A 13,218-nucleotide genomic window follows, 5' to 3' on the forward strand; every position below is an offset into this window, starting at 1 on the left:
ATATGACATGATACAGTATATGACATGCAGTGATACATCTAAACATATAAAAGACTTCCGATGCTACTTACAATTTGAACAACAAATTTCTGGTGCATTTTTATCACGTCGTCTGCTTCAGTGGGCTGCTAAACAGAGAGGTGTCACGTCGCCACCTGTACCCCGTCAAATCGTGTGACTCCAGAGATGTCCACCATAAAAACTAAAAGCAACATTTACAAAACCAGCAATCTGAACAATGTAATTCTATAACGAACAATGTTACATTTTCCCGTAGAACATCATTGTTACACAAGGCGTGACGAGCGGAGGTCTTCTGGCATTGTTTGTTTGTGCCCTTTCTTTCTTCACAGTGAAATAATACACCCATTGTATTATGTGCGACCCCAAGTAGCACAAGGAGATGGGTCACCGATGTCGCTGTAACACCAGAGATTCACCATAGGTCCAAAAATTTAATGATACTCCTCACAGAATGTCTGTTTGAGTTAAAACGACAAATACATCCTATTGAGTGTTAGTATGTGGTAGTATGAAATTAAATTAATAAAAGACACAATGGAATAAACTCAATAAATCAAACTAATGTATTTATTTATAATTTCTATAGACTTATGGACTTATGGACTAGCTAAAAGTGTCATTAAAGCTGCTATAAGCAGTAATATGACAACTTTTTAATGGCCTTTTATTTTTTTCGTATTCAAACAGCCAGCAATGGGTAGAACGCTCCCAACACAATTTAGTCTCTTATGACACATCTAGGGGCCTGCATTCAAAGATGTTCCATTGCTGGCTGTCCATCTTGTGGTGACAACGGACAATCACAGCATGCATGCTTGTAGAACAATTATATTAAAGTTATTGGCATGAGAAAACAAGTTTCCATTGCCAAAGCAAATGTCAAAATATAATAAAAACAGTTACACTGGGAAAGTATATGCAGTTGGAGGGTACAGCATGTTGTTAAACAGAGCTATGTGGCATGCTCATTAAAAAAAAAAACTTTAATTTGATTTGAATGGTTCACAAAGTTCACATTGTAATGTTGTCTTAGTGAAGTTAACTTTGATGAGATCACAGTATAGCTGTTCCATAGCTGCTCCCCACTGTATTACTCTGTACCATGGCTCCCTCTAGTGACCGTTTATGGTACGCGCATCGTGCACGCTCCAGCGGCGCTAGTGCGCATGTCCACAACCCTATGTGTGTTCGCACAGTTCGCCCAGCGGACTGTTGACACTTTAATATACAGAGAAAAGGTTGAAAACAGTGTGGTCGTTGAGCAGCAGGAGGACGTTTGTTTGTTAGCAGCTCAACCACTGAAAGAAACACAGCTACAGGTACAAATATGAACTGATTCACCTTGTGTTTTTCATCATCTTTTATATTTAGGCCTACTCATCTTTTAAGATGGAACAACTCAGGCTATTTCTCTCATATCTGCTCCCAATTGTTTGTTTTAAATGTGATAACCAGTAGTTAATACTAGCAGCAGTAATACTATTGTAACTTGCTCCTCCAAAGGGAGACAGCTCTCTTGGCTACCTGGATTGTTGCTGTCCTGCTCGAGAGAGAACGCTGGTAAGGTGTTATTATTTAGGCAATGCAAAAGTGAACTGACTTCAGTAAATATACGTGTAGTCCAAATGTGACCTGGTGATATGGATGACACCGGACACAATACTGCATTTGGGGTTGTTTATTATCAGACTGCTCTCCAGATTTGAGAAAAGTTAAAAGTTATTTTTTAGAGTTTCCAATGTAAAGGTTGTATTGATCACAGACAAAAAAGGGTAAAAACAAAACAAAAAAGAGCAGCTTGTCTTTGTTCACAATACTCCTTGTTACAGTCCAGTAGCGATCACAGTCCTTGACCATGCAGTGACCACACGCTTGGGTCAGAATTCCATTCACAATACAGTGACAATTCTAAACCGAAACTAAGGTGCACAAATAACTGTAGTGATAACCAAATTAAAAGAAAACAAACAAAATCACATAGTTACTTTACAAAGAACAGTAAACATTTGGTACATTAATTTGCAATAAATGACTTGTCTAATCTAATAATGTACTCACTACATGAAATCTTTGCTGCTCACAGACAGCACATGAAACACATGTTTCATCAATCCCTACACAATGAGAACAGATACTACTTTCACTATAATGCACAAATGAAACATTCTCAAACAATACAAACAAAATAAACAGTTGTATACTGTATCTATAAGAAACTTACAATGCTTTGAGCGCGACAGCTGTATAACACTACTGTTGCATGTGAGTGCATGTGAACACAATCTGTAAACATCCAATGCATATGACCATATGACCATGACCATCCTTGAGAGAGAGAGAGAGAGAGAGAGAGAGGGAAAGTGGGGGGGAAAGCTGCACCACTCAGTTCACATGGGTGTGATTTTCTTTTGCATGAGCAGATATGGAAGGAAGGTAACAGGTTTGTCAATCACATGCAATTCACGTGCACCCATTGATATGTACATGAATAAACAGGCTTCAAAATAAAAACAATGTCGTTTTAGTCCATGCGTAGCATTGCACGGAAGCGGGATTGAACCCGGGCGTCCCACTCGCCAGACCAACACGCAACCTGTCGTGCCAATAGGGCTGAGCCCGATTGGCAGGGCTGTTGCGGGCTGGGTCTTGGCTGGGGATACACATGCATAAGGTGACATTAGAAAGTATGTTTTATTTCTAATTTCCAATTCACTTTTCAAGTATTTTATATATATTTTTAATTTCCAGGTCTACTAGACTAGAGACTGTTAATGATGTCTGTTTTTCTTACTGCAAGAACCATGTTGGACTTGCAGCTTATCCCATTATACTGTTCCTAACTTCCTTGTTGCAATGCAATTGAGATCTAACTTGATTACCGGGTAATCACGGTAATCCATGAGACCATCTGTGGGTCGAGGACACATTTTTATGGGTCCATTTATTTTTGTTTTGTTTTTAAGTACATTTTTATAAAACATTCCCCCACAAAAAAAACAAATTCATGAATTAATAACACAATCCAAAGATTGTTTCAATATTGTCGTTAAGAAATTCCAGGCCCAGGCGGTGGCATAACCGTCTGGGCAACTGACTGGTAATCCAGTCGCATTGTGCCGCGGGTTCGACTCCCGAGCCCGACACGGCCTTTACTGCATGTCATCCCCCCATCGCTCTTTCCCGTTTCCTGTCAGCCTACTGTCTGTCCCTTCAAAAACCAATAAAAGGCGTAAGCCGCAAAAAAAGAAATCTTAAAAAAAAAAGAAATCCCATTAATTAGTAGAAATATGAAAATTATATAGCCAATCTACAAGCGGCAAATGGTACAGTAAATGGTGCATTTATATAGTGCCTTTATCCAAGGCGCTTTACATAGATTGTGCATCAATCCACCCATTCACACACACATTCATACACCGATGGCGGCGGAAACCATGCAAGGCACATAAGGAGCAATTAGGGGTTCAGTGTCTTGCTCAAGGACACTAAGGCGCAATTAATACTCCTATTTTAGAGCCGAATGAAAGTCGGTTCGGCTCTGTAGAGCCTACAATGTGACATCATTTGAGGTTCGGGGTGGCGGGTACCGTCCTAAAGTCGGCTCTATTGTGCTACTGAAAATTTCTGAGGAGTCGAAATCATTTCGGCACTACAGCAGTAAAATAAGAGTATGAATCGGCCCTAACTCTGGGAGAGCCGGGTTTGAACTGGCAACCTTGCGGTTACGAACAGGCAACCTTGTGGTTACCATCCAGCCACTCTACCCCTGAGCACCGCCGCCCCTGATCCACCGCCGCACCGCAAGCCCACAACGTGTCGCTTCGTACCACGTTGTGAGCTTGTAGATCGGCTATTTTCACTAGTTTGGGTCCCAGGCGAATATCTAAAGTCGATTATTTTTTTAATACAAAATAAATAACGTTTTTATACAACATTAGTTTAGCTCTGTGTGCTACATGTCTGTAGTTCATGAAATGATAGCAATCTCAAAATGGCAGCTGATTACTTGTTTTCAGCCCTTATATCTGGTATCTGATGAAAGAAATTGGTACATAGTGAAGGTCAATGTCAAGGTCATTTTCGATACAACATGTTAACAAAACTGGCATATCTTGGCCTAGACTTTTATGTTGACCTTGATCTCAATAATACGTATGTACAATAAAATAAAAATGTGTAGCAAATAAACAACAAGCTCAATAGTTTTCACGATAATCACAAATATTACATCCGTCTCATTTACTGCCAAATGTATTTTGCCGTCTGTTCTCCCCTTGCTTTTCAGTCGGGTCCATATTTTAAGGCAAATATTAGGAACAGGAAGTTAGCAAATGGCGGATCAACCTGCGATTTCTTTATAATTCACCCGAAACGTAACCCCAAGCTAATCAGATGATAATCATTCCGGAGACCTTTCTGAATTCATAGATCTAAATACCTAAAGATCTAAAAAGTTAATGAGTTCATATTATATGCACCTCATCTGAACTGTCCTGTTCAACTGTAGGCATTGAATCTTGATCAGGTGCTTGGTTTGTACAGTTCTGGAGTTTGCAGAGGTCTGTACATTTCAACCCATTGCTGAGACAACTGCAGTTAGGAAGCTTGCATAGACGTGCACATTTACAAGGCTGGTAATTGGCACGGATGGCTAAATAGACATTCTCTACATGGTAGGAGTTGACTGGAATCAGCCTCCCTTCTCCTGGCACAAAAAATAGCGGATCTGGTTCACGTCATTGGAGGTGGTCCCAGACAGGTTCCAGCTACAAGTGAACTGCTGCAGTTGATCAAACACTGACGTTGAAACAAGTCTGGCCAAGTTGTTTGTCTCCTGAAATTCTTCTTCAATCTCAGTGCATTGAGTTTTCCACGACCAGCAATTAAAGGCACTCACAGTGTCACATCCTGTAAATGGGTGTAGCGTGACCATATAACAGAGGTTTTCTCCCAAAGCTTGTCTATGTCTACAAACCGTGTGCGGTTTAGTGTACCTGCACTTCTGATAGATAGGATAAGGGATGTGTTTTTGGAAGGCTAAATAGAGAACCATTACATCAGTATCTCCAGAAGTAACATAATACAGCGTGGACTCGTGGAGATAGGGATAGTAATTTCGGAACAATGAACCTTCTGAATGACACGTCACCAGGAATACCAGCAATCTGTGGTATCACCTGGATAAAGTCCACAAAGACTATTGAAAAGATTATTGAAATGTCAGCACAGCAACAATTTACTACTGACACTATGTTACAGACAGTACTAGCTGCTACTATTTATTTTATTTTTGTTTATGTGGCAAAGTGATGCCAAATTGTCAATGGTGCTGGACAGGTATTTGTTTGTCTCTGTTACTCCTCACTCCATTCCTTGACAGCTTGACTGAACAAGTTTAAAAAAAAAAAGTGTTGATTGGATTTATTATTTTCTACTTTTATTTGTGGATTGAACTGAGTTAAGGCACACCTTGAGAACTGAGTCAAAGTGCCAAGTGCCATTGAATTGAAGACACAAACTGAGAAGAGACAGTAAAGGTGTCACACGTATTTTATTTATTTTTGGATGTTTTTGGATAATGATTGAACTGAACCAAGAACTGAATTACAGTGCCATATACATTCAATTTGTGATACTGTAGTAGTAGTATAGTGTCACATACACTAAATTTTTGATACAGAGCAATTGATTTGAACTATAACCTGATTCAAGTATAACACATTTTGTTGTATTTTATTTTCATGATTCAAATTGTGATTTAAAGTTGTTGATTCTATTTTGATATTTTTGGAAATGTATAGGCTACCTACCTCTAACTGTAAAATCTGGTTTTACCTGTGGAGAAAGGGGAAAGAAAGAGTTAACTCAAGATATTAGAACACAAGATCACAAAATAGGAACAAACTAGTTAATAAAATGAGTTGAAGACCTGTCTAAAATAGCTGACTAAAATAGGAAACTAAAATACCTGAACTTAGTTTTAGATGAATCTATTTCTAAATTAAGTTTAAAGGAAATAAAAAGGGAAAGTGGAATTACTTACCTTAGGATAGCTGCAGGATTTTGTGTTTTATATTGGGTCAAATGTCAATGTAGGTATTGTGTGTGACCAAATTTGACTGATGGACTGCCATTGGATTTTTGAATTTGTTTCATGTCATGTGAAAGCAGGGAATCATAGCTTCAAATTGACATTGGTTGTTCAGTTTGACCCACCGGTTTTGGAGATATGGCTTGCCTTATAGAGTAATGTCTTATCAGTCAAATCTGGTCAGTGGTCACATGTCTGTCTAACTATTCAGTAATGTTTTCCGGCTTTGGATTTAAAGTAAGTGGTAGGCTATCTGGTCTAATATGTTATTGTTCCCCACTCCTTCACAACCTAGAACTAGTCCAGTGGTTAACCTCAGCGATACGGGTGCTACAGGGGAAAGCAGGGGAAAGTTTGGTTGGCTTTGCAATCATAACTATGGTTTCCAGATGTTGTTTGGTCGTATTCCAGTTCATGTCGCAAAAACGAGGGCGAGGCTTGATTTTATAGGCCGTGGAGATTGATTTCAGCTGTCACATTTATCAAAGCTGCAACCAAATTTACGCAAGGATCAGCTATCTACGATCACTTCATAAATGCTGTGCTGATGTGAGCGCACGCCAAAACCAATGCTCAAATCTAGCAGTTTTAATTGCAGCCCGTAAGTGCTTTGCAGGAGTCTAGGGATTCACATTTATTTACGGCTGTTGGTACTTGGTACATCATGCTTACTTGTGAACGGTTACAATTTACGCTCACAGAAATTGTTGCACTATACGCTCCCTGCTGCTTGAAATGAGGCAGAACATTAAAAATAGATAATACTTTCACCTTGTTCACTTTATACCAGTGATTTCTACCCTAATGCATGAATCTCATTTTCTCCAGATTCACATGTTGGAGAGTTGGGCTATAACAGCACTAGGTCTCCAGTTATTAAAGTCCTTCCTTATTCACCTGATTTCAGAGCAGTGTGTGGAGTCCAGACTGCAGGTGAAGATGAACTCTCCAGACTCAGCCAAGGACGTTTCTATTAAACAGGAACCTGAAGGCATTTATATTAAACAGGAACCTGAAGACCACCCACACCTCAGTAAGTTTCATGTGCTCTTCTTTCTTTAAGATTTTCTGTTCTGTAGGGCTGCCACAACAATGTCTTATTTTCACTGTATAATAACAATGGCAAAATATAGCTGCAAGCAGTGATAAAACGTATGCCTGAGTTATGCCTGTTCAAAGTGCCTGTTATCGCTGCTTGCATTATTTAAAGTTGTTTGGAATGACGAGATGCGCATTGAAGTTTTATTGCCGACGGTCAAACCGTTCATGAGCTATGCCTCTTCAAAGCTTGCATTTTTTAATTGGGTGCCACCCTTTTGCCAATGGTCGTGGACTTTGCGTCCTCACCGTTTGGCATAGCCCTCTACCATATTACCATGTTTTGCGAAAACCGACTGCACGGTAAAATCAGTTATAAAGGTTTTTCAAAGTTAAAAAATGCAATCCCTATGAAATACCCTCATTTCACTGGTTCATTAGGCTGTAGCGATTTTTTGTGTTCCAATAAAGTGTCCCATATGTTTGATTTGTCTTTTTCAATGTCACATACCTGCCATCTCAATATACATCCCACAATGTACTATAATATACTTCATCAGTTTGTGAAAAGTGCTAGCATTGTAAATATCAAGTGAAAGTGGTCGCACGGTATAGGCCTATATGTCATGGTTGCATCCCTTGAGGTTTTCAATACCCATATATTTGTTGTATTTCGTTTTATATGCTATGTATTTGTTGAAAATAATCGGCTTCGATATTCATGATTTTAATTAATATCGTATCGGTGCTTAAAACAAATAATCTGAAATAAAACGGCCGATTATTATATTTCTCATAAATGCGCAAACATGGTGAAACAACCACTTTCACGAGCGAGCGAGCGAGCACCAGCCAACTGAAGGACAACTTTTCCCCCCCATCCTGACCAGCCTAATATGATTATTGCATTTTGGCTATATGCTATAACTACTGCAAGCCAATGAAGAATGAACCAATCATGTAGCATTGTCAGTCTTAATTTCTAATTCATATTAATTTAGTTGCCAATAGTTTTACTGTTGGCCAGTGTTTTGAGACATATTGTCTTTTATTGCTATAAAATGAATGGTAAAAACAAATTCTACATGCATTAAAAAAGTGGCCAGTGATCTTGACAGTGGCAAATTTCAGTGGTGGAATAAAAACAAGGTCATATGGCTTTGGAGAGTTTAGGCAGCAGATCTACAAGCTCTCAACATGTCATGCTGCAATGTGCTGTGGGCTTGTAGATCACCAATTTTGATAAACTAGAACGGTGCCCGTAGGGCCTCTACAGCCCATTGGGCACTGACCTACTTGGAACGATGCAAGTTGGAAATGAATGCCCCACCCAGATATTTTGTCTGTCTCCATTTTATGCCCATATATGGAGTTATTTTTAAGGCATGCCCAAATAGGGAGTATATGCAGCCAGCTTGTGGAGTTCTGTCTTGTGTCAGGTCCAAATATGGAGTGCTGTGAGGTCAGAACAGGCCAGCTCCATATATGGACACTGGGCATGCAGGGCCCGGTCCAGAGCCCGGGCAGAGGCCTTTTGGGGGCGGTTCTGGACAATTACACAAACACACACACACACACACACACGGTGCATTCATAGATAGATAGATAGATAGATAGATAGATATTGAAAAAAATATATATATGCTGCTACAGTACATGTTTTCACTTTAGCAAAAAAAAGCTGCATTTGATGGAGGGGGGAAGTGTTACTGAAACGATGTTGGTGCTTCTTCACTTCCTTTTTATGAGCGATAAATATTCTCCAATGCATTTGGAATTTATGTTACTGTAAAAAAAATAAAAAAAATAACTAATTAATCGGCTCATAATATCGGCTATCGGCTTCTTGATTGTCCACTAATCGGTGATCGGATATATCGGCCAAAAAACATATCGGTCGATTACTAACCGCGGGTCCATTTGGCTCCTTGTTACAAAAATATATCTGTTCTTCTGACTATATTTAACATAATTCATAAGAGACGAATAGTTTTCATAATCCTCATGGGGGCCCGTGCCCCCCCCCCCCCTGCAGCGGGGGAAAAAAATAAGTTGTTTTTTTCGCTGGTACTTTTATTTACAGATAGGTAAGGTTGGCGAACTGTATCTTTCTCTGGACGAAGACCTTCTTAACTGGTAAAATTACCGGTGTGTCCATATACTGTAGGTTGTGATTCTATTGGGTCATAGATATTATTTCTGGTGGACAACATTTGATGTTATGGCAAATGCAGGTATGAAAAGTAATGTCTCTTTTCTTTTTCACGTTTGCAGCCATTTTGACAATATGCAAGCTCAAGAATATATGTCCCTTCTGTGCAATTTATCTTAGCCAATGGATTAACATTGCTTGTGTTTGCCAAAACAGTCAACAATCATGGTAGAAATCATGGTAAAGCACTATTCCGGGTAGCCACCCTCTTGTAAATATGCACAATAAGGGTCCAGACACACCCAGTAATAAAAATAGGTATTCCATTGAGTCTATCTTGGTCAGAAAACATGAAATAGACACCAAGTTTGGATTTCTAGCCCGATTAGCATTTGAGTACTTGGGTGGGGCCAAGAGGTGTTAATATTTTAGGAATTCACCGACAATCCTCATGGGCCCTGCCCCCCCGGCCCCCACAGACTCTACATTACTGCCTGGCCTGCTATAAATCATATTTGTGAGCATTAAAAAGAGCGTCTTCACTCTCTACAAACTAAGGGCTTAAATAATATATTATATCACTCCAAATGATTTGTTTTTGTATTTTGCTAAACTCTTTCTAAAACGGTAATGACCTGCAGTTAGTTACATTTTAGTCAATCTTATCTTGGTAGGTAATAGCTCATTTTGTATATGGAACATGGAAGAAGAATGGATTTACATTTTAGGAATCCAGTGTTGACCATCATGTTATGTTTCTGCTCCTAGACATCCTGCACACGGTTGTGTGTAAAGAGGAGGTTTCTACTGAACTGGAGAGGAGCCCCAGTCTGCTCCCGGAGGAACCAGAGCCTCCGCACATTAAAGAGGAACAGGAGGAGCTTAAACAGGAACATGAGGAGCTACTTCAAAGACCAGAGGAACCTGTTGGGTCAACGTTTACATTAGTAGTAGTGCATGATAAAGACACATCTTTCCACTGCTCTGAAGTTGAACTTGAATCTGACACTGAAATCACTGACGACAGTGAGGATTGGGAGACCAGTGAAGACGATGATGACGAACAGCGTGACAAGAGTTTCAGTGTCTCAGGTTCACTGAAGAAGCACCAGCGTGTCCACACTGGAGAAAAACCCTTCCAATGTCAACATTGTAACAAGAGTTTCAGTGAGTCATCTCACCTGAAGCGACACCAGCGTATCCACACTGGAGAAAAACCTTTCCAATGTAAACATTGTAACAAGAGTTTCAGTCAGTCAGGTGGCCTGAAGAGACACCAGTATATCCACACTGGAGAAAAACCTTTCCAATGCAAACATTGTAACAAGAGTTTCATTCAGTCAGGTGCCCTGAAGAGACACCAGTGTATCCACACTGGAGAAAAACCTTTCCACTGTAAACATTGTAAAAAGAGTTTCAGTCAGTCCGGTGGCCTGAAGAGACACCAGTATGTCCACACTGGAGAAAAACCTTTCCAATGTAAAGATTGTAACAAGAGGTTCAGTGTGTCAGGTGAACTGAAAACACACCAACGTGTCCACACTGGAGAAAAACTTTTCCAATGTAAAGATTGTAACAAGAGTTTCATTCGGTCAAATGACCTGAAGAAACACCAGCGTATCCACACTGGAGAAAAACCTTTCCACTGTAAACTGTGTGACAAGAGTTTCAGTGAGTCAGGTTCCCTGGCGAAACACCAGCGTATCCACACTGGAGAAAAACCTTTCCAATGTAAACATTGTAACAAGAGTTTCACTGAGTCAACTCACCTGAAGACTCACCTTCGTGTCCACAGTGGAGAAAAACCTTTCCGCTGTAAACATTGTAACAAGAGTTTCAGTCAGTCAGGTATCCTGAAGACACACCTTCGTGTCCACAGTGGAGAAAAACCTTTCCAATGTAAACATTGTAACAAGAGTTTCAGTCAGTCAGGTGACCTGAAGATACACCAGCGTGTCCACACAGGAGAAAAACCTTTCCAATGTAAACATTGTGACAAGAGGTTCAATGTATCAAGTAATCTGAATTCACACCTTGGTGTCCACAGTTCTCACAGCACAAAAATGATATGTCCACTGTGAACGGTGTGAGGAAGTTTAAATAACTCAGGTCACTTGCTAAGACAACATTGCATTCACACCATTGGGTAAAAAAAAGAAAGTTTACACTATATTACTATGACATCAGGGATCTACATCACTGATGATTTCACGTGATGTAACAATACCTCTGCTTCGGCTTTCCCCATGTATGGGGATTTTGAGTGATATGACGTACAATTTCATAATAAATGATAAAATGTGACCAGATTTGACTGAGAGACTGCCAAACTTTTTTTTTCAAAATGAGTTAATAGCACACTCTGAAATGAGTGTCAAAGCTGAAATTGACATGTAAATATGAAAAAAAAGCTTAAACATGTAGCTATTGTAATGTTAGAGACCACAGAAGTGAACCTTTCAAGCCTGTTTTCTCAACTCGCTGTTTTCTGCAAGACATTACTCTATAAGCCATATCTCCAAAACTGGTGGGTCAAACTGAACAACCAATATGTAAATTTGAAGCTATGATTCCCTGCTTTGATATGAAATGAAAAAACTAAAATTCAAAAAAATCCAATGGCAGTCTCCCAGTCAAATTTGGTCACAAATAATAATACGTTTTATGGATCTGAAACGGCACAGCTAAAAAATATTTTTTTGCCCTGAGCCGGTTGCTAGGCAACACCTTCCTCTCCCCCGCATGTGCTCACACATGCATAGACTACTGTTATAATCAGTGTTGGGACGTAACGTAAATAACGCGTAGCACCGTTCGGCAGTAACTGTTGCTGTAACGCTTTATTTATTTTAATTCAGTAACTTTGTTACCGTTACTACATGGTGCGTCATGCCGTTATTCTTCCGTTATTTTTCATGTAGTCTCGGGGAAGAATGAGAAGAACTGTCTGCTTGTATGCATATTGACTGCAGTATGAGAGTGCAGGGATCACCTCACCAACTGCTGTTCTGGGAGAGGTAGGTGTGTGTGTGTGTGTGTGTGTGTGTGTGGGGGGGGGGGGGGGTATCAGCGTTTCAAATGGATATATTCATTCACCTTTGCCGAGCTGCTCCAGCACAAAGTCAAAGTAAGTTGTGTGCAGCCACTCTGTGTGTACAGTGTGCGTACAGAGACAGACAGATACTGAAAGAGACTTTGCGCACTTGCTCGCACGTGTGTGTGTGATAATCAAACCTATTAATTCTGGTTTCGGTCTTACTTTGTTTATAAATCCAGACGCAAATTAGTATTGCCACCACCACCAATAAGAGCAGCTATCTCAGCCTATCTGCACACATCATTCACTGGAGCAGTGGAAGTGGAACCCCCATGTTGTGTTGGTTGTAGCCTACTTGTGTTGTTGTTTGCTATAACAATATGTATTGATAGGCCTACATAGCATCATCAAAATCACCACCAGTCCCCCCTGGTATTATTATCACTAACAGTACTGGATACCTTTTTTCTTTTTTGAGTGGTGCAACCACTCCAAGGAACAGCAATGTCCCTATGTCCAATGTTTCTCAACGGGCCCAAAAATTATGGCCCGGCCCGACCCTACCCTAACTGGGTCGGCCCAAGGCTCAGCCCTACCCTAAAAATTACCATAATGTTAAGCCCGAAGCCCGACAAAAGCCTGACAGAAAATAAACAGCAAGGGCAAGAAGAGAAAAAGAAAAAGCAGTATTAAATTGCGGCGCCATGTTTCAGTGTGAAAGTGATCAACGGTAAATCAACGGATTTATCGAAATAAAGGATGTATGTAACTCACGTTATATAATAGGCTATTAATGTTCCATAACTTCCATTTCAATCATTCTAATGGATTCCATACAGTGGTGGTGGTGACTGGTGAGTAAACATGAATAGCTGC

At 40.0% G+C, this 13,218-nt stretch overlaps 1 protein-coding gene across 1 annotated transcript; it reads left to right on the forward strand.

Annotated features, from left to right (window-relative positions):
* Positions 1-1,217: 1,217 nt before the first annotated feature.
* On the forward strand, positions 1,218-11,598 carry LOC310856815 (uncharacterized protein). The gene is made up of 3 exons (XM_083762306.1): positions 1,218-1,343; positions 7,023-7,148; positions 10,074-11,598. Exons 2-3 carry the CDS (start codon positions 7,055-7,057, stop codon positions 11,384-11,386), a joined length of 1,407 nt encoding a protein of 468 aa, XP_083618432.1. The 5' UTR covers positions 1,218-1,343; positions 7,023-7,054; the 3' UTR covers positions 11,387-11,598.
* Positions 11,599-13,218: the final 1,620 nt, after the last annotated feature.

This window comes from Protomyctophum parallelum, assembly GCF_964188405.1.
Source record: "Protomyctophum parallelum genome assembly, chromosome: 3".
Taxonomy (NCBI): Eukaryota; Metazoa; Chordata; class Actinopteri; order Myctophiformes; family Myctophidae; genus Protomyctophum; species Protomyctophum parallelum.